This window comes from Silene latifolia, chromosome X, assembly GCF_048544455.1.
Source record: "Silene latifolia isolate original U9 population chromosome X, ASM4854445v1, whole genome shotgun sequence".
NCBI lineage: Eukaryota > Viridiplantae > Streptophyta > Magnoliopsida > Caryophyllales > Caryophyllaceae > Silene > Silene latifolia.
Genome location: NC_133537.1, coordinates 10,669,634 through 10,692,055, shown reverse-complemented (window position 1 = coordinate 10,692,055; position 22,422 = coordinate 10,669,634). Strand labels below are relative to the sequence as shown.

The window sequence follows — 22,422 nt, the reverse complement described above, 5'->3', positions numbered from 1 at the left end:
AGCCCGCTTTTTACAAGGGATTGGGCCTTTCGTTTTGGCTCAAAAAGCCCGTGGGCCGGCCCGAAAAGGCTGGGCCGGGTTTGGATCAAGCGTTCGGCCCAAATTTTGGCCCGTCCCGACCCATATTTATCAATAAATGAATATTTGTTTTCTTATAAAACCTAGTAAAATGGTGTTAAAGTTGTAAACAAATTTTCAAAAGCTCAAGTATATTTTTTTAGATTTATAAAACAATGTGTGTATAACATAAATCTTATCACGAATGCATGATTAAGCATTCTAAAGTGGCAGTGTTTGTTTTTATTTTATTTTGGAGAGCAATTCATAAGTATTTCATCATATTTTGTACAATTTTATGAACTACGTATGTTTTTAAAGTAGTAGTTGAAGGTATAATGCTAATTATTTTCTAGGGTAAGTCGTAAATTTTAGGGCCCAAAAACTCGAATTAGCCCATAAGGGCTGGGTTTGGGCTTGCTAAATAAGCCCACACATTTGGCCCAACCCACACAAATGGGCCGTTTTTGTTAGAAAGGCCCGGCCCAAGCCCACAGTGGCCCGGCCCATGATCACCTCTAGTAATAACACAAGTTCGAGCCGTTTGCAAGCTTTTCGAGTTGAGCCAGCCTTTGCTCAACTTGACTCGTTAAGCCCTCGAGCCGAGCCTAAGCCCGAGCCGAGTTTTGACTGAGCTTTGACCGAGCCGATCTCGAGTAGCTCGCGAGATGTCTCGTCTCATTAACACCCCTAGCTATGGGCAATGGTGAGGTTCTATATTTAATGAGACACAGGGACATTTTGGTCAATACAAAAAAATCACACACACGACCCACAAAAAAAGCGCGGGAAAATCAAGATTTGTTCCTCAAAAACCCTTTTATTTTCCCGCCATTTCCCCCAACTCTTCACACTTCACATTTTCACCACACACACTCTCTCTCCTCAAAACACCCAATTTTTTCCCACCCGATCACATGAATCCATTCGGCGGAGGCAGAGGCAGAGGCGGAGGCGGAGGCGGTGATTTTCGACGTCGTCGAGACGATGGTAGAAAGAAACAGCAGCAGCAACAGTTATTCCGAACTGCTGAAGATGTGTTAGAAGCTAAATTAGGGTTTGATATTTTCACTGAAGGCGATAAGCGGCTCGGATGGCTTCTCACCTTATCTACTGTATTCTTCTTATTATCTCTTACTTTTTAGCTTACTGTCGTGATTGATTTTGTTTTAGCTGAGTTTTGGAAGATTCTGGAAATGGTTGAAATTAGGGTTTTAAGATTGAATTGGTTGATTTGTTGATTGAATTAGGGATTTGTATTCAACTCGACCTCACAATCTTAATTTGACGTTGTAATTGATTTTTATTGAGTAGAGTTTGGGAGATTTTGGAAATGATTGAAATTAGGGTTTTAGAAGTGCACTGGTTGATGAATTGGTTGATTTCCTTGTTGAATTAGAGATTTGTATTCAACTCCTTCTCCCAATTTTATTTAGTAATTGATTTTGCTGTTGCGGAGTTTGGGAGATTTTGGAAATTACTGAAATTAGGGTTTTAAGAGTGCATTGTTTGATTTTTTTATTGAATTAGGGATCTGTATTCGGACCTATCTCTCAATTTTAAGTTGACGTAGTAATTGACTAGCTGAGTTTGGGAGATTTTGGAAATGATTGAAATTAGGGTTTTAGGAGTGGACTGGCTGATGAATTGGTTTGTTTGTTTTGTTCAGTCGTCGGTGCAAGATCAAGAGACGAGGAATGTGTACAGTTGCGTAGATTTATATTTCGTTACTCAGGTGAGTGAAGATTGAGAACCATAATTTATGTGATGACATTTTAGAATCAGCTGATTTTTTTTTGGTGAATTGGGTGTTCTTTTTGTTTGGTTTTGTAGGAAGGTGGTTATTTTAAGGTTAAATACAAGTTCCGGCCATATTTTTATGCGGCCACAAAAGTAAGTACTATTTAGTGATTCTTTAGAATTGTATTGATTTGTAATTATTGGCAACTGTATGATGAATGGGGGAATTTTGCAGGATAAAATGGAAACTGATGTAGAAATGTATTTAAAAAGACGGTACGAGAATGACATAGCCGGAATTGAAATATTAGAGAAGGAAGACCTTGATCTTGTAAGTTTTCGTATGCTGTACAGTTAATGCATTTTAGGACATACGAAGTACAGCAGCATTTATTTACTGAAAATATTAGACATGTTGGGAGTTAGTTTAATTGAATAACCATCTCCATTCTTGAAGGAGTTTGACATTCTATTGTTCTATTTTGATACAATTGGCCTTAATGATTTTTGTTTTGGAGAAAATCTATACATGAGGCATGGCTTGTGAAAAGTCTTCAGTAAGCTACCCTTACAGCCAATTGAATCTTAACTTTGAGTTTCACCGATAATTTAGAAAACACTGCCTTACTAAGTTGCAAAACTACACCAACTGTTCTAACTGAGATTTTAGTCTATTTGGCCAATGACAAGTCCCTTCAATTTCTCATTACTATAAAGGCGGTAGTGTGGAGATCAGTTTCAGGGTGTTAATTTCAAGAGATGTTTGGGACATTGAGGTTGAATCTCTTGGATCTACTAGTTTTAGAGACTTTTGTGGATTTTTCACTGCTGAGAAAATAACTTTATATCAGGGGTTAGCGGCATCATTTTACACTATCTTAGTAATTGCATGATTTCATCTGAGTTCAATTAATCCTTATCATCGAGCCTGATCCGTTGTCTTGTTTAACTCTGTATCTTGTTCGTATGCTTTGGTGTTATACTATTTTTTTTATTGTTTTTTTTTATCTGTTATGAGACTGGCTATTGTTTTGTACCCATAATTCAATCGCTAAACTTTTCTGTGTGTCTTGGAGTCAGAAAAACCACTTATCTGGGCTTCGGAAGTCATACTTGAAGATATCATTTGACACTGTGCAACAGTTGATGAATGTAAGGAATGACTTGCTACGTGTTGTTGAAAGAAACCGGACAAAGTTTGAAGCAGCTCAAGCATATGAGTCTATAATCACGGGTAAAAGGTAACTGATGGACATGGAGTTAATATAGAGAAGCTACAGTAGGCTTGTATCACCATCTATAAAGTTTTTCAGTACCTGTAGTAATTTTGTTTTTTATATGCAGTGAGCAAAGAGTTCAGGATTTTGTAGATTGTATAACTGATCTCCGTGAATACGACGTTCCATATCATGTTCGATTTTGTATTGATAATGGTATTCTTATGCTCTCATACTTCGCTGTAATCCACCGTTTACATTTTTCAGTTTGTTCTTCTGCAACTGAGAACTTGTAACATGCGGTATACTTATAAAAAGGGTTTATGCCTTTTGTGTGATCCAGATGTAAGGTGTGGACAATGGTACGATGTTAGTATTTCTACTACTGGAGTTGTCCTTGATAGGAGACTTGATTTGCTACAACGTGCGGAAGTTCATGTCTGTGCATTTGATATAGAGACAACAAAACTTCCTTTGAGATTTCCAGATGCTGAGTATGACTCAATAATGATGATATCATATATGGTTGACGGGCAAGGATATTTAATTATCAACCGAGAGGTACGTCTGAAAAATCCAACTGTTTTAAGCACCATGCCTTGCTTAAAAGATTTATTGCTCATGTTCCTTAACCTGTTCTTTTGCGTATGAGGTGCAATAAGTTTTTGCACAGTTCTTTCTTCCATAAATTTTAAGAATGTTGACAATTACTTGACATCATAGGAATCTTTTACCCAACGTCTCGCAATATCAAATCCTGGAAGCTATTACGATTATAAAAGTGGTGTAAAATTTCCAGCAGTTTGAAACAAAAAAGCTTTCAACGGTGATGCCAAATGTAGTCATGTGACCTGCCTAATAGTTTATGTCATTGATTGTTCTAGAATGTGACACATTGTCAATAGGTTTTTAACTCATGTAGATGGCGTTACTATTGCCCTTCATACCTAAAAAATGTTCGTTCAATTCAATCTCTAGGTGCTTTTTCATTGATCATAAAAACATTATAAATTACTTCTAGTGGAAAGGTTACTTTATCTTTGTAAGCTTAGTTTATCTTGCTAGCATCTCGCATCATGTGGGTTGTGTGAACGATAGCTTTTGATAATCTCTCTTCCCAGTTTACTAGTTATTCCTGAGTGGTGTATGTATTTTACCTCTTGTCTTAATGCATGTTAACTCTTTCCATCTTTAAAGCCCCTTGCAATCAGCCAACCAGTAGACAAATTGTTGTTTTATGACCATGAAAATATGCTATGTAGGTTCTCTCTGTTCAGATTTCATTGGTGTAATCGTTCTTATGAGGATGGCATTTCATCATGGTGATTACGTTGTGTAATGTGTATTTTCAGTTTGTTGGGGATGATATAGAGGATTTGGAGTACACACCGAAACCAGAGTTCGAAGGATGTTTCAGAGTTACAAATGTGAAAAATGAGGTGATATGGCTTCTTTTTGTTCAATTGGAGCAAACTTGTTTTGCAACTCTTGTCTCTTTGCTAATAAGTAATTTATTTGTTACAGAAAGAGCTGCTGAGATCCTGGTTTTCTCACATGCAAGAAGTAAAACCTGGTATATATGTGACATATAATGGAGATTTCTTCGATTGGCCATTTTTGGAGCGGAGAGCAGCCGAACATGGTTATAAAATGAGTGATGTATGCATTATTTTTGAGTCATTTTGTTAAGCATCAATTGTTTTTAATGTAGTATTGTACTAAGATTATGTGTGGTCAAACACATTCTGGTTTTCTTTGCAAGAAGCATGCAGTGTTGCAGCTTAATCCAAGATGTTAAATATGTTGATTTTGCAAAGCTTGACCAATGTTAATGGTTTTTTCACTCCTAGCCTGCCCGTTTATATTCAAATAAAGAAATAGTTGTCATCTTTTTGCTTGGAACTTGTAGGAGATTGGATTCCAGTGTGACAAGGTTCAAGGTGAATGCCGTGCAAGATTTTCTTGCCACCTGGATTGCTTTGCCTGGGTAAAGCGTGATAGTTATCTCCCTCAGGGTAGTCAGGGCCTGAAGGTAACCCATTTTCCAGCAGTCTACATTATGACTTGTCTACACCAATTCTTAGTTCTTAGTTGAATACTTCAATTTTACATATGTATTTTTAACTTTATGTAGAGGGTGGGTGTAGGCGAACAAAGTTACTTCTAAGAGGGCACATTCTCTCATTTCTGAGACGTGACCTCACTGATATGTACTCTGCTTCGTCCACTAGACTAGATTGATGTACATTACACTTACTGACTTCCTTGCGCCAACATCTTTAGGCTGTTACAAAAGCCAAATTAGGTTATGATCCCATGGAGGTGAATCCTGAAGACATGGTTGATTTTGCAAAAAATAAACCTCAGGTATGGATTTCTGTTTCATTGCTTTCTCTGTTACTGTTGCTTTTATTTACTTGAATAGTCTCGTGGAATATACTGTTTGAGTAGTAGATGAAACTGGCTCTCCTTTGGACATTGACTCTAGGTTGCCGTGACTAAAATTACATTGAGACATTGAGCCTTGTCAACCCTATAACTTGCCGTATTGTACTCACTTAAGGTGCGACAGCATGAAACTAGAATCCTGTTGTGGGGTACGAACTAGTTTCCTGATTAATAATTTAAAATGGAGTTGTGTGTGTCTTAAAACAATATTGACTATATCTGCTCACTAGTTTTGTGCATGCTGCGAAGCAAATTGATTTCTAGTTTGTGTAATATAATAGTTTGATCTTTCAACTTTCAGTGAACTTCATAAATTGTTGTGATTTTTAAATTTTTTTACTCTGTTAGACTAGCTCACTGTTCTAAACTCCCTGTATATCCTTGAAATATTGTACAGATGATGGCCTCATATTCAGTCTCTGATGCTGTTGCAACTTATTATTTGTACATGACATATGTTCATCCTTTCATATTTTCCCTTGCCACTATAATACCGATGCCGCCAGACGAGGTTTTGCGAAAAGGAAGTGGGACTCTATGTGAGATGCTTTTGATGGTCCAGGTTAGTTTTGACACTTGCAGTTCATACTGTATGTTTTATATTGTACTTAACTTACATGTTACACCCTTTAATGACATTTCCAGGCCTTTAACGCAAATGTTATCTGTCCTAACAAACATCAATCCGAGCCGGAAAAGTTCCACAACAGTAAACTTTTGGAGAGTGAGACTTACATTGGTGGTCATGTGGAATGCCTTGAAAGTGGTGTTTTTAGATCTGATCTTCCAACCAGTTTCAAGCTTGAACCATCTGCGTATCAGGTCTGTCATGTAATTTGTTGCTGGGTGTAACATGATCCCTTCGGGGGGGGATGGGGGATACGTACAATTGAACTTCTCATGCTAGGTACATTACATAGACAGTTACCCATTCATATAGTCATACATGCCGGTGTGTGGGTGGGGTGGGGGATTCTCAGTTGCATGCAATCGTTCCCGTACAACCATTGAGTGTTCTTATTCAACAACTACTAGAACAACATTAAATTGGTGTCTGGAAGACTTCCAACAATGGCAACTTAGTTTGAAGAGGCGCAAGGCGCACCAAGGCTAGTGCCTCATCCAAGGTGCGCCTTAGGCGCGCTTGCGACACTTTTTAAAATTAAGAATGGCTACTAGCCACTTTTCTCTTAAAGCCAAAATAACGACTAGCCTTCTTCAGGCGAATCTCGTACTGCTATTCTTTTCATTTCTGTTCTTGAATTTACTTTTCTTGCATTTTTACTTCAAATCTTTTTCGCCTTTTCTTACATGACACTTCCTGGCACCAGTAGTTCAAAATTTGGCCTGTCTAATCAATTAACCTTCCAGTCTTTCATTTTCAGCAACTCATTGACAATCTTGATCGTGACCTGCAATATGCAATTAAAGTGGAGGGCAAGATGGACTTGGATATAGTCTCTAATTATGATGAAGTCAAGGATGCAATTAGAGATAAGGTGCATTTTTTTTTCTCTGTTAGTGAGCCTTGGCGCACCGGTTAAGGTGTTGCTTTGTGACCGCGAGGTCACGGATTCAAGTCCTTAGAGCGGCCTCTTGCCAAAATGGCAAGGGAAGGCTTGCCCCAATTACACCGTTGTGGTGGGACCCTTCCCCGGACCCTCGCCTAGCGGGGACGCCATCGTGCACCGGGCTGCCCTTTTAGTGTCGACTTTAGGTATTATTTTTTGCTGGAATGGATGTCTGCATGTACTTTAAAAATTGTTAACATGATCTTTTCCTAGCTTTCTGTTTTGTAATACACTAAAATACTAAATGCTATTTCACTTCTTGCCTGTCCAGTGTCATCCTCTCACACAGAATGCAGGGCTGGCCTTTGCCAGTACATCGGTTCAGCAAACTTGGGCCCAGTTCTTTTGAGGGCCCAAAGCTGCATTTATTATTTTCTAAACATGGATGTAGCTGTAGGTTGACTATAGTGCAACGGTTATTCACTTACTAAGTGCGCCTAATTATATGTTTACACCTCTATATTCAAATCATTCTATGTGCAGTTGAGTTAATCTTGGCCTTCTTTGTTCTTGCCTTCTAACATCACACACTACACCCTTAGATATTCTTCTGCTACAAACCCTTTTTTTTTTTACTTAAAAGGTAAAAAGGTATATAATTTTTATATTTTATCCAAGAATGAAAAAAAGCAATTATTAAACTTAACTTCTCCCTTCTATTTAGACAACATAGTAAATATACAATCTCAAGGAATTTTAAAGTAATTATACACCATAGTAAAATATACTTTCAACATGCTATGATTTTTTTTAGACAAAACATGCTATGATGTGTATATATAGACTTAAATCATGTGTAGTCTGTGAAAATTACAGATCCCCGCAGAACCACTGGGATGGCCGACGGCCTTGACAGAATGTTATTTGTTGGTTCTGCGCATGTCTTATTTTTATTTTCTTTGGATTGCAGCTTACTTGCTTACGGGATGGACCCATACGGGAAGAAGGGCCTCTGATATATCATTTGGATGTGGCTGCTATGTACCCTAACATTATCTTGACTAATAGGCTTCAGGTGTGTCCTTCGCTAGCCATCCTCACTGATTGCGAACTTTTACAGCTGATTGCTAGCTTGTATGGAAGAAGACATACTTTTTTTACTTTTCCTGGACCATGATGGTGCTCTACAGCTTTAGTATTCTTAGTAAGCTGCAGTGGAGAAATTTATGATGTCACAGTATTTCTGATATAGGTGTTTATTATTTGGAAGTAATGATGCCATATTTGGAGAATGCCGCAGGTGTTTGTCATGGTTGTTTTAGATCTTACAAAGAGTTAATACATCATTAAGAACGGAAGATATGATATTGAATAATATGTATAATCTAATGCTATGTCTATTTGACCCGAGAGGTTGCAAAAGTTCAGTTAATTTATACTCCCTCCGTACCAGACCAAAGGTAACACTTACTATAAACGGACGTACCACACCAAAGGTAACATTCCTTATTTGACCCACAACATTACCAAGTTATCCTTATACTCATTTGATATTTACACAAAATGCCATTACATACCCCACCTACCAACCCATAATTAAACCAACAATTACATACCCCACCTATTTTTTCCCTCTTTACCCTTACTTTTTCCACTTTTTCTTAAATACTCCAATTTTTCCTACGTTACCTTTGGTGTGGTACGGAGGGAGTATAAAAGAGCTGAGAGAAGAGACTATGCTTATTATCAGCCCCTTATGTAACATACATTTGTAGAATTCTAATTGACAGCACTCATTTTATTAGTTGTGGTGGTATATTGACAGTACTGGTGTTTCTTTGCTGTTCTTGGTAATTTTGATGTAGAAGCACATAGTAGGCTCCATGAAGAGTACTCTCTCCCATTCAGTGGAATTATACCATTAGTTGAATATATGTGAGGAATTTTTTATTCAAATGGTATGATTCTGTGAATGGGAGGGAGTAGTATCTAAAATACTGGTCATTTAATTTAATTCTGCACTCAGTTTCTATTTAGGGGTATGACTAAGTACATCCGACCCCTCTTTCCCTGCAATTTGTGGGAAGCCCTGAGGCACTGACTTAGTTTTGTTGTTATTGTTGCTGCTGCTCATTCTTACTTTTGCTGTCACTTCTAGCCCCCGTCTATAGTTACAGATGAGGACTGCACTGCATGCAATTTTAATCGTCCTGGAAAAGTTTGTCTTCGTAAACTTGAATGGGTTTGGCGTGGAGAAACCTACATGGCTAAGAAAAGGTACTTCACAATTTTTGCAATAAAGTTGATTTATTTTGATAAATCTCAAATTTTGTGAGTTAACTGCTGCATTCTGGTGAACACTACAGTGACTATTATCATTTGAAGAGACAAATTGAGTCTGAATCAGTGGAAAGTATTGATGGGCAATCCTCCAAGTCGTTCCTTGACTTACCAAAGGCAGATCAACAGTTAAAGCTCAAAGATCGTCTACGCAAATACTGTCAAAAGGTAATATCAGCACCGGCCTTTGACGTTAGTGTTGGGTTTGTTAGACTGAGGATTGCACTAATTATTATTGCTCTCATAGGCATACAAGCGGGTTCTTGACAAGCCAACAACTGAGGTTCGTGAAGCAGGGATATGCATGAGGGAAAACTCTTTTTATGTTGATACTGTTCGCAGGTTGGTGTCATTGCCCCGCAGTGATTTTTTCCTTTTACCATGTGTTGGCTGCAAGGAATCTTTGTCTCCCGTTTTTTCTTATTGAGCATCTGTAAATTCGATGCTATTTTTGTCAAGTACATCTGACCCCTTTGGAGGTAATGTATGAATGAATCATACTGTCGAAAATCTAAACTGATCCTGATTCAGGACAAGCTGTCTAATTTAGATGGACTGCTCAACTTCTATGAAATGTGAACTATAGGGGTTGAGTTTCACAGATGTAGGTGTAAGTGTTGAATGGTTTCTTTTCTCTCTTGCTTAAGCTTTCGAGATAGAAGGTATGAGTATAAAGGACTCAACAAAGTGTGGAAAGGGAAGTTGTCTGAAGCAAAATCAAGTGGGAATCCAATAAAGATCCAGGAGGCTCAGGTAATATTATCTTATCAGATCATATTATAGATTATCTCTTCTTTGGTATGGTTGCCTAATTGTTTTGGTTTGTTTGGTTTGGTCTATGCTCTGTTTGCAGAATATGGTTATCCTGTATGATTCTTTGCAACTTGCTCATAAGTGTATCCTCAATTCCTTTTACGGATATGTCATGCGCAAGTAAGTTGGTTAAGAGACACCCCTTAAATTGTTATATGTTTCTGATTCTTGATCTAAATTTAGTCCTAACCATGTGTAGAGGTGCAAGGTGGTACTCTATGGAAATGGCTGGTGTGGTCACCTACACAGGGGCAAAAATCATTCAGAATGCTCGCTTACTGGTTGAGAAAATTGGTAGACCACTTGAATTAGATACAGATGGAATCTGGTGTGCCTTACCTGGATCTTTCCCTGAGAACTTTACCTTTAAAACAAAGTAAGTTTTCACTGATTGGATTTTCCCACATACCCCAACATAATTCTGTAGCTGCATCGGTTACTACCTTGAGAAGTTAATGACACTTTAACCGACTCTTTGTGGCAGAGACTCAAAGAGGAAGCTGACAATTTCTTATCCGTGTGTTATGTTGAATGTGGACGTAGCTAGAAATAATACAAATGATCAGTATCAGGTCAGCATGGCTAAATTTCCTTCCCTCTATGCCTTAATTACCTCTCACCTTAGTTGTACTAAATATATCAGGTGAACTAATCGTTGCTTATATGATGTGAGATGTGTACTAGACTTCTAGTCTACTAGCATCAAATTTTTCTCTCTCTTTATATTGCGTCTCCCATTTTTTTGGCATCAGTTTCGATGCCAACACTTGTAAGATAATTTTTTTTCTTAATATTACGCTTTGAGATTTGGTTTATACCAAAGATAGGAAGTTGCAGAGGAGGTTGGCGATGTTATACCGTCAGATATCTTGTGTTGCATTTTGTTAGAATTAAATTTCGATATTCTTTCAGGGAAAAGTCACTAATATTTGGGGAAGGTTTGAACCACTAGCTCTTTGTGGACTAATCTTGGGTTAGTTTGTAAGTGGGTTTCAAGAATGTTTATTCAATGGAATTGGACTTATTTGTGATTGTTTGCAATTGATGACCCCTTTTCCTCAATTACTACGTCATTGTTGTACTAGCTTCTTTGTAGACTAAAGTTGGGTTTGTTTGTAAGTGGATTTCAAGAATGTTTATTCAATGGAATTGGACTTCTTTGTGATTGTTTTCAAGCGAGTACCGCTTGTCCTCCATTATTTGTAGGAATATATATTCCCCATCTGAAAGGTACTCTGTATAAGGTAGTTTAATGGGGAATATGACTAATCAGAAAACTAACATTTATTCGAGGGATCTTATAATCCAAATACACCATTTGTTTTCATGTATGATAATCTTTTATGCCGTCTTTCACTGAACTGCCTTAAGAGGATAAAAAATTGCTTTGTGCCTTTTCTATCCATTTGTCCCAAGATAATTTAGTCTTCTGATCTCTTGTCATTGGGGCAATGTTGTTGTATCTCTTTTCCACAGACGCTGAAAGATCCCGTCAATAAAACATATGCAACCCATAGTGAATGCTCAATCGAATTTGAAGTTGATGGTCCTTACAAGGTAGTTTTGATGCCTGCTTTTTCAATCTTTCGGTCTTTAAGTCCGATAAGCATAAGCATCTTGTCATTTTGTTCTTATTTTATTTTATTTTGGATGAAGGCGATGATTCTTCCTGCATCCAAGGCAGAAGGGATACTGATCAAGAAGAGGTATGCAGTTTTCAACGATGATGGAACCTTGGCAGAGCTGAAAGGTTTTGAGATTAAGCGCAGAGGTGAGCTTAAGCTCATCAAGGTGTTCCAGGTAACACTTTTGTAAGATACCTTTTGATGCGTCACACATATCAGCCTCATTGTATATAGTTTTCTAAGCATGTCGAGTTCGGTGCCGCAATTCTAAAATGCTCTTCTTTAAGATACACTTGTTTTAGCAGGAATAGGCGAATAGCAAACTATGAGGTTAATCGTCTTAAACATAGTATATCAGCCAACTCGGATTGACAATTGTCAAAACTGATACTTCCTCTAATTCACTAGAAACATAGCATTTGCTTTTTGGTTGAGTTTTAAGAAAAGTGGGCCAATTGGTTGGAGTTTACCAACATACCCTCCCTTTTTATTAGAAGACGGGTGAGTGTGGGCCTTTGGGGTGCTTTATGAGGGTTTGTTGGTCATTTAATACTTTTACTTTTACCAAATAAGGAAATGATATGAATCCAGTGAATGAGATGAAAATAGAAAGTGGTATGATTCCAATGATTTGGAGGGAGTATTAGTTAAGGGGGCATTTGGTTTGCCCTAAGAAAAGGGAATGGGAATCGGAAAGGGAAAGGGAAACAAGGGGAAAGGAAATGGTTTCCCTTTGCTGTACTTGCTTGTTTGATTGAACAAATCACAGGGAATGATTCACATACAACCCAAACTGAAAACCACCACCAACCACATCCGCCTAGAATCGCCATCGGCACTGGCGACACCCCACCGTCAGCGGCGCTCCAACTCAGCCACCCTACTCTTTCCTGGGCCCCCATCCGTAACACCCGTCGAAATCCCCATCAACCACCACCTCCAACTCTTAAAAACTCGCCTCAACCACCAAAATCTCCTCCCCCGCCTTCAAAAACACCAGATCTGGTGTTTTTAAAGGAGGGGAAGGAGATGTCGAGGCTGGGAGAAGGTTTATTAAGGGTTGAGGGTGGTGGTTTGTTGTGGCGGGTGAAGTTTTAGGGAGCGTCATCGGCAGGATGGGTCGGAGGCTGGACGTCGGCGCCGACACCGGTGCCAGTTTTGAAGGTGTATTTTGGTGGATGGTGGTGGTGGTTGAGTGGTGGATGGTGGTGGTGAGGAAAAGGTAATGGGGAAAGGGTATCCCATTCCCTAGGGGGGGTGAGGGGGTAATTAAAACTGAAAATGGGGTAAAGGGTGTGGAAATTTGGGCTAACCAAACATCATCTAAACCCCTTTCCTAAAACCGCCCTTTTAAGCACAGTACAGTGACAATCATTTATCTTGCGTTCTTTTTCTTTGTCTTCAGTGAGATTATATTGGTATTTAGTTTAGCAGTCAAACCTTTTTTTTTGTAGAAACAATTTAATGTAGTATGCTTTTGTTTGTAGGCGGAGATGTTTGACAAATTTCTGGATGGATCAACCTTGGAAGAATGCTATGCTGCTGTTGCTAATGTTGCCAATCGCTGGCTTGATCTTCTTGATGTATGTAAGAAGGGATAATAATTGAAAAATAACTATTAATTGATTTTCTACATGTATCACATCACATCGCGGTCTTAGACCTCCCCCCTCTATCAGTGTTTATTTTTCTAGTATGTCTTTTGAAGTGTCATCTCAGAGGACATAATACATGTTTAGTCACGAAAGAGAATACTTACCCATTGAGTACTGTGTCAGAATCAAGGGAAAGATGTAGCAGATAGTGAGCTCCTGGATTACATTTCTGAATCAAGCACCATGAGCAAGTCTTTGGTAGACTATGGTGAACAAAAATCTTGTGCCGTAACCACTGCTAAGCGTCTTGCTGACTTCCTAGGAGATACCATGGTCAAAGATAAGGGGCTTCGCTGTCAGTATATAGTTGCATGTGAGCCAAAGGTACCTTAGCTCATCTTGTTAAATTTCACGTTATATGCATCAGCTGTAGAATGTCATTCTTAGTATTCATCTCATTAAATAACGGTAAATACCTTCTACGTGTTGTGAAGTAATTTCTCAATATATTCTTTATGTTGCTCAATGGTTTATGAGTGATAATGCCTTGCTTTTCAATATCTTTGTAAGTGGAATACCCTCTTGGCCTGCCATAGTAATCTAGGAATAATCTTCGCTCTATTATCTCTTTGGTATGTCTTTCTCAACTGCTGTCCTTCTGTTAATTGACAGGGCACACCAGTAAGTGAGAGAGCAATTCCAGTTGCAATATTTGAAACTGAAAACGGTATTGCCACACTAAAATTTCCAGTATTTGAATAGTTGACTGAAAGTTGGCTAATTCTTTTTACCAAGGAAATCATGAAAGCTGGCTAATTCTTGTGATTACAGAAATCATGAAATCCTACGTGCGGAAGTGGTGCAAGATCTCATCAGATGTCGGCATTAGATCCATCATTGATTGGTCTTATTACAAACAACGTCTTAGTTCGGCCATTCAGAAGATCATTACTATTCCAGCTGCGATGCAAAAGGTTATTGTTGCTACTTGTGTACCTGTGTACGTTAATGTTGTTAATACAGTTGCCTATTCTGAAACTATCGTCTGTGTCAGGTAACGAATCCTGTACCCAGGGTGGTTCATCCCGATTGGCTACACAAGAAGGTGCGAGAAAAAGAGGATAAATTTCGGCAAAAGAAGATAAAGGATTTGTTCTCTTCTAAACGAGATGCTTTAGAAAAAGATGGTGCTGCTACTTCTGGCTCTGTGAACGGTGGAAACAATAAACACAATATCAACGATATGGAGGACTTTGGAAACTTGGATGGAACTGGAGTTGGCAGTAGACCTGTTGTCCAAAGTTACGAAGTTATTGGACGAGATTCTAACCAGACAATACATGACCAAGGTCGTGACGGTGGTGTAGAATTTCAGAATGTTGTGTCAGTTGAGGAAGTAGATAAGACTATTGATTATGCAGGATGGCTTGAGCAAAAGAAGCGGAAATGGAAAGATAACCGGGAGAAGAGAAAAAGACAAAAGTTGTGCGATGCAAAAACATCAAAACATGGTCCTGGTGTTTCTAGTCTACGTGAATGTGTGAATAATAAGAAAAATATTCGGAGATCTGGGGTCAGTTCATATTTCAAGAGGCAGGAATTGTCTCTCACAAGCAGCTATTGGCAGGTACTACTGCCTTCCACGTTTTTCAGGGTGGTGTGTTCAATAGTAGGCTTTACTCTTGCATCTGATTCCTTTACTTGTTGTCGTTCAGGTTTTGCAGCTGGTCCCAAGTGATCTGCCTGGTCAATTTTTTGCATGGGTTGTTGTGGAGGATAGTATGCTTAAGATTCCCATCAGTGTTCCTAGAGTCTTCTATCTCAACTCCAGAGCTACTGAAGAATTTCCTGGAAGGCGGGTTAACAAGATTCTCCCTCATGGAGGTCGCAGCTATAACTTGATTGAGGTGCTGCAGATCAACATCTTCCTGTTTTAATTGTAATTGTGGGAATTATTTATATGTTTTTTGTTTCTTCCATAGATAATCATAGACGAGATGAAGTTTAGAGAAGAAAGCAAGAGACTAATGGCCCATCTTGCAGATCCAGAAGTAGAGGTCTGATCATTGAACACCTTGATTATCTCCGTTATTTTTTGCACAAGTCTTCTTTTCTTCATGAGCTGTTATTTTGGGAATGGTTGACATGGTAATATAGGAAATGGCATGTACTTGTTTCTTGTAAAAGGCACTGCATTGATGCTTTTATGATACAATCAACAAGCAAGATCTCTGTGATTAACAACGTAGAGAGGCTAGTTTTTTATACGAGTCTTCTTTTTCTGCATAAGCTGTTATTTTGGGCATGGTTGAAATAGAAAAATAGGAAACGTCATGTAGCAGTTTCTTGTAAAAGGCACTACGATGATGCTTTTATGATACAATCAACCGGCGAGATTTTTGTGATTAACAACGTAGAGAGGCAATTTTCGAATGACCCAAAATGAAATCACGTTGAGACTTCAATCAAATGATGGTATTTTACAACTTAAGCGCAGCCCTTTTGTTTTGTTCCATCATATTTAGAACCAAAAAATATTATTTTTGGTCGCAAGAACCAAAGGATAATTAATCTTTGGCTCCGTTAAAAATGTAAACAGAGGAGTGAGAGGGTCAAATAGCTAATTACTTCTATTAGATCCCGTGCTAAATTTCAATTGGGTTTTGTAGAAAAGGGGGAAAATTTGTGATCTTACATTCTGAATTGCCGGTTTTCTGTTTCTTAAGTTGCCAATAGCAGATGTCTGTTATCCCCGATATCTCAATGATGCTATTGTATTATCAGGGCATATATGAAACCAAAGTTCCTCCAGAATTTAATGCTGTCCTCCAGATAGGCTGTGTCTGTAAAGTGGATAAAGGTGCAAAAAAAAGAAATGCCCAAGCTGAGTGGAGTGTAAATGAACTGCAGATGAAAACAACGGCTGAATGTCATTATCTTGAGATGTCCCTCTCTTTCTTTTACTTGTACCACAGGTAAATATTTTCATTTGTTTTTTGTTTACAACCTTTTGGTGGGCTAGAGCAACTCATTGGTTCATCTTGGGTATAAACAATATGCATGGTTCGATTTTCATATTGAACACGTACATTAACGCACGTAGATTTGATCAGTTACTGCTTAATGAGTAAGCAGGGTACAATTTCTTTTGTCTTTTGCTACTTTTTAGTTCATGGCTATAAATTTTCTTTCACTTGACTGGACATTTGTTTGCAAGTACTACGTAATAAGTATATTAAATATTTAATTTCTTGTTCATTCTTCTCTCTCAGCTGTTGTGAAGGGCGGGCAGTATACGGAGGGTACTTCCCAGCTTCTAATATGATTTCTTTTGTTGTGGTTGATCCCCATCAAAATAAAGGGTTGAATCCTACTAACATCAAGAGATTTTATCATGAAGCTTGCCAAGCTTTGTCCATAGATCCTTCTATTTCTCAAGGTGTCATCTCATACAAGGCAAGTCTGGAAACTTGTTCGAAATTTTTGCATTTCTATTCTGTACATGTTGAACTAATGTTCATCACACCATATTCAGGTTGACTATGTTGTTGAGAATCATGAAGCTGAAAGGATTATGCAGAGAACTATTAGCGAACACAGGTTTCATTCTAGATATGATTTTTATTCACTAGGTTATGTTTCAGGATGGTATGGTACCCCCACTTATTGCACCACTCGGTAGGAAAACTAACTCAGGGACACACGAATAGTTTAAGAAAATGCCGGCAGAAGCAACTTTGTTAGATAACTAAAGTAGTTTAAAGACAAATGATCTTATACTTTCTTGTACTCTTAAATTATTGTTAGGTATGCCATTTGGAGGCAGACCACTGGCATTATTGCCTTTTAATTGATTGCAAAGATGGACTTTTTGTTGTTGTTACAGTTAAGCTAATACTTGTATGTGACTTTTCAGTAATTTGAACACCTACAGTTCTGTTTTCCTTTTCTTATACCAATGTAAAAAGTTTGTTCCTATAAGACACTACACTAGTTGAGTAACTTATCTATATGTGGAAACTGGAATCTGAGGGGATTATGCGTGTTACTAAAGATGTAATTTGTTCGTAGAAGTATCAGTTATTTTAACAACCACAATAAAGCCACGGTCCCAAAATATTAGGGTTTCCCAGTGGTACTGGCAAATGTCAAACTGAGGAATTTATTTGCCGGCTATGATGGGTTCGGGCATCGATGACTTGAGTGGCTGGTGCACTTGGCCATTGCGTAAGACCCACTTTCCGAGGCGTGGTGCATGTTGGGGAGAAAAAAAATGTTTTTTGCACAATGGCCTAGTGCACCAGCCACTAATGCCATCGATAGAAGTTTTTCACCATCAGGCCTCGGAGAAGCGGGTCTTACACGATGGTTCTATTACTAGACAGCTTTATTACGGATGAGCTAAACAGTTATTACATTAATCTGCCTTTCATTTTCAGACCACAAACCAACCGTCCTTGCCTTGCTGTTACTGAGTGCCCGAGTATTCATCTGCTGAAGACCGGTATTCAAGTTCTGAATGACCTACCTTGCGTGAGCATCCCTGCCAATGCCCGTGATAGTCAATATCCGGTACTGCCTAGCCTCACTGTTCCTCTACCATCTATATGATGCACCGGATCTTTGTTTTAATATGTAAGACTGATTCTCATGTATGTAGGCTGTTGGGTGGCAAACTGTTGCTGCAAAAATTGCCCTGCAAAGATGCGCAGCATCATCCCAGTGGCTGCATGAGAGGATTTCTCTTTCAAGATATGCACATGTAATATTCCTAAGGCAAATTGATGTTGTTTTATCTTCTTTAAATGAACTTAGACTCATACACGAGCCTTGAATTTTTTTATGTCATACAGGTACCTCTTGGAAACCTTGACCTTGACTGGATTATATACACTATAGATATCTTCTTCTCTAGAGCTCTGCGTGATAATCAGCAGGTACCATCTGGTTCTTATTTTAGTATTGATTGATGGTGCTTGGGGATAAACATAGATTGTCCTAGACAGGCTTTCTTATGTCAGAGTTATAAATTGGAATTGGCTTGCCACATTGGCATCAGGATGATCTGATGGCATATCACTGATTTTATGTCTTTTCATTTATTCCTACTTGGTTACTTATCTCCAGAGAAATAAAAAGGAGAAAGATAGAGAGTAAAAGAAAGCCCGAAACTTCAAATCCTCTTTGCGTGTGTTTCTTTAAAAGATATATTCGGACTTTTGCAGGTACTCTGGATTTCTGAAGATGGTGTTCCAGATTTAGGTGGCTTTAACAAAGATGACTCTTGCTTTGTTGATGAGGTTTGCATTGGTGGTTAAACTCGACTAAGCTTATTGATTAAAAGAAACTTTAGGCACTGTTATTTTAGATGATCTATCTTCATATATCATGAGTGCATGATAAGTCATTAATCTTTTTGGACAGGAGTAACATACTTCACACTGCAACAATTTTTTTTGCGTTTGTCTGTATTTAACTCCCCGTTTGTGCTTTACAGGTCAATCAACCCGTTCTAGTCTACCCTGGAGCATATAGAAAGGTCACAGTGGAGCTTAAGGTTCAGATCTATAGAATTCTGTTTACAGCTCTGCTCTGCATTGTGCTTGTAAGTTTAAGGAAATATTTTGCTTTGCAGATTCATCACTTAGCTGTTAATGCTCTTCTGAAGAGCAGTCTAATCAATGAAATTGAGGGCAGTGGTTTATATGGATTTGAGCAAGATACAGATGCAGAGCCACACACGTCCAGCGATCAATATAGTTTTGATGAGACTACTTCCTGTGGATCTGCATTCCGGGTTCTGAAACAGTTGGTCCAAAGATGCCTGCAGGATGCAATTACATCTGGAAATGTTTTTGCTGATGCAATACTACAACATCTTTATCGATGGCTTTGTAGGTATGTGATTTTGTAGGCTTATTTCCTATCCGCCTTTGCTGGGACTTACTCGTAATCAGTTACCTTCCTTTCTCATTTCAGCCCACAGTCTAAACTTCATGATCCCTCCCTTCACACAATGCTTTGCAAGGTAAATTATTGTTTCTATATTACATAAAACCACCGGATTTGTTGGGTTACTCATAGGAGAAAAGCTTTTGCTTGATATGTATATTCACCATGCTACATGAGCTTGATGTCGTTTCATTGCTGCTCTCTCAAACTGATATACCTCTCTCATTTGAGCCTTTGACATCTTTACGGCACTCCCGCTTCTCACTTGAATACACGTGTGATTTTGGACCAAGTTTTTTTAGAAATGAGACCCACACTTGCATGGAAAAGTTTTTGGGTTATTTCTTACAATGGGTAGAAATTTATATAATGAATCTACATGACTAGACTAGAGGAGGTATAGGACATGACATGCACAATTGAGCATGTGAGGGGTGCAATTGAGCATATACCTGTTTGGGCATTGTTTAGCAGATGTATGCATACTCTTGATGTAAATGTATTGTTTTTCTTTTCAAAGTTAAAATCCTAACACTGATATCAATCAATCTTGTTTGAACAGGTGATGCAAAAGGTTTTCGCATTACTGTTGGCAGAGTTCCGTAAATTGGGCGCCACAATTGTTTTCGCAAATTTTTCAAAAATTATTCTGGACACTGGAAAAGCAGACTTATCAGCGGCAAAAGCATACTGTGAGAGCTTGCTTAAAGCATTACAGACTAGGTACTGCATCTGCAGTTATTGTTTTTATTTTATTTGTTTCTTACATGGCAAATTTACTGGTATGTAACTAGTCACTCTATACAGGGACATGTTTGAGTGGATTGAGATTGAACCACTACACTTTTGGCACTCCTTGCTTTTCATGGATCAGGTAATCTGTTCTTGTACGTTATTTACATGTCATCTAAAACATCTTTTCTACGACTGAATTGATACCAATGATCACATAACCTACCTAACTGAAAAAACAGAGTTAGCATTACATCCACAATTAAACAAAGCCATTGGCGCATTTGCTTAAACATGATTTGAATTACCACAATGAGTAATAGATTACTTTCATGCTCAAAAATTCAAAGATTTTCTATGATGTTGTAGTACAATTATGGAGGCATTCAGGCCAAAGATTCCGATGCAGCATCTACCAGCTCTTCAACTTTCTCTTCTGGTGAACTTCAAGTGGATATTGTGTCCAGTTGGAATATTGCTGAATACCTACCAAAGACAACTCAAGTAAGTTGTTTAATGGCAAAACTTTTCTCCATTGTTTGATATTCTGCTTTCCAAACTCACAATTCCCCTATTTTGTCCCTCTTGCAGGACCATTTTGTTGTTACAGTCTCTGAGTTTATGTATAAACCGTGGGAGTATGCCCTGAATCAAACTACGAATGAATCATTTCTTGACGATGGTGACCTGTGCACACCATCGATCACAGCTCCCGTTGCCGAGAAGTTCGAGGCACGTTTGAATGAATATCTCAGAGATCAGGTATTCATTAAATACCTGAAATCTTCTGTTGGCAGGCACACTTTATTGTTAATGTATTAGACTGATGAAACTTTATTATGCTTCAGATCAGCTGTTATTTCTCAGACAAACTTTTTACAATCGTCCGCGAGATAGTCCGTCATTCAAAAGCTGTGAAGATACCTCAAAACGATGAGTTATCAAAAGTTGATCCTCAACTTTCTGGAAATGTTCATACTGGGGACAGCGCATTGGAATTTATCAAGCATGTCTGTGCTGTTTTGGCATTGGACCAAAATGTTCAGCATGATGTCCTGGTAACACTTCTCAAGGACTCTTTACTTGATGTAATTATAGGATGTTGCACCCTGACCCAGGAGTCCTTTTTTGTGATCATAGCTTGCTTGTTGCATTGAAATTGTTTCTTGACCTTCATACCGGTGGTGCTTGTTCTGGCTTATGTATTCTTACAACTTGGGCATAAAGTTAAATGTATGAACTTGGACGCAATCCATAAATCCATAATGCTGGTGTTTTTTTAATCAGTTGGTATGGTGCTTGTTGAAGCGAAAATGCTCATAGTGGCCATAGTTTTTTAGATATTTGCTTATCTGCAAGCTTGGTTGGGTGCATACTAAACTTTAACTTGAGATATTGTCCAACTCCTCCAAGAGTAGGAAAGCTATTGCTTGTCAAGAATTGTCATGAACTTTGCTCTCTTTCTGGTTTTCTGATTGTTATTGTGTCTCTCTGAGTAGTGACAACTTTTTTGTGCTATCTGACAGGTCATGAGAAGGAATTTGTTACGATATATACGTGTCAAAGAGTTTGCTCCTGAAGCCGAATTTAGCCTTTCTCATCCGTCCTTTGTGTTACCCAACATGATTTGCAGGTAAATAATTCTAAAGCCTAGCACGCTTTAATTTGCTTGCTTATTTTTTCTTTGTATTTCTTTTTATGTTCCCGGTTTCTGCAGTGTAGTACCAGATTACCGATTTTCATTCCTTGCCTTTTAATCTTAATAATAAAATCACTTTAAAAAATTATTTATAAAACTTACGTGTTCCCTTAATACTCATTTAAATTATCATGGATGGCTAACTCTTGGTTTGGTCTGTATTGAATAGCTACTGCAATGATGTAAGAGACCTCGACCTGGGGAGGGACCCAGCCCTGCTGACAGAGGAGTGGCGATGTGGAGTGCCACAATGTGGGCATCCTTACGACCGAGAGAAGGTAGAAAACTCGCTTCTCCAAATAGCAAGGCAGCGCGAACGCCTTTACCATTTACAGGATTTGGTATGCGTCAAGTGCCATATGGTCAAGGATCGTCACCTGACCGAGCAGTGTAAATGTGCCGGTCCATTCAAATGTCTTGAAGATCCGACTGAATTCCGCAGGAAAATGCTTATATTTTATAAAATAGCTGTCCAACAAAATTTCCAACTCTTGAGAGATTGTGTAGCTTGGATTCTGGAAATTAGGTAAAACATCAGTTTAGAATGTTACTCAGAGGGATGTATATTTGCAGGTATGTGAATTCATAGTAATTTATTTGTAAATTAGATGTGAGCATTTTTTGCTAGAAATTTTCCTAATAGTGTATGTCAGACTAATTTGCAGTTATACAAAAGATCACGAGTTTTTGAAA

The 22,422-nt window shown here is 38.3% G+C and overlaps 1 protein-coding gene across 1 annotated transcript; it reads left to right on the top strand.

Moving 5' to 3' along the window:
• Window positions 1–895: 895 nt before the first annotated feature.
• LOC141622828 (DNA polymerase epsilon catalytic subunit A-like) lies at window positions 896–22,422 on the top strand. Its single transcript, XM_074438848.1, has 48 exons — window positions 896–1,172; window positions 1,727–1,792; window positions 1,891–1,950; window positions 2,033–2,128; window positions 2,878–3,038; window positions 3,142–3,230; window positions 3,358–3,575; window positions 4,367–4,453; window positions 4,539–4,673; window positions 4,924–5,046; window positions 5,298–5,381; window positions 5,860–6,024; window positions 6,108–6,284; window positions 6,848–6,961; window positions 7,944–8,048; window positions 9,132–9,250; window positions 9,340–9,481; window positions 9,561–9,655; window positions 9,961–10,066; window positions 10,167–10,246; window positions 10,326–10,502; window positions 10,611–10,698; window positions 11,603–11,683; window positions 11,783–11,926; window positions 13,239–13,334; window positions 13,530–13,730; window positions 14,019–14,073; window positions 14,178–14,320; window positions 14,401–14,973; window positions 15,062–15,253; window positions 15,329–15,403; window positions 16,131–16,321; window positions 16,619–16,802; window positions 16,882–16,946; window positions 17,786–17,918; window positions 18,007–18,108; window positions 18,200–18,283; window positions 18,572–18,646; window positions 18,844–18,903; window positions 18,982–19,244; window positions 19,326–19,374; window positions 19,861–20,021; window positions 20,106–20,172; window positions 20,400–20,534; window positions 20,622–20,792; window positions 20,879–21,088; window positions 21,557–21,663; window positions 21,899–22,422. The coding sequence occupies exons 1-48, from the start codon at window positions 975–977 to the stop codon at window positions 22,257–22,259; spliced, it is 6,663 nt and encodes a 2,220-aa protein (XP_074294949.1). The 5' UTR covers window positions 896–974; the 3' UTR covers window positions 22,260–22,422.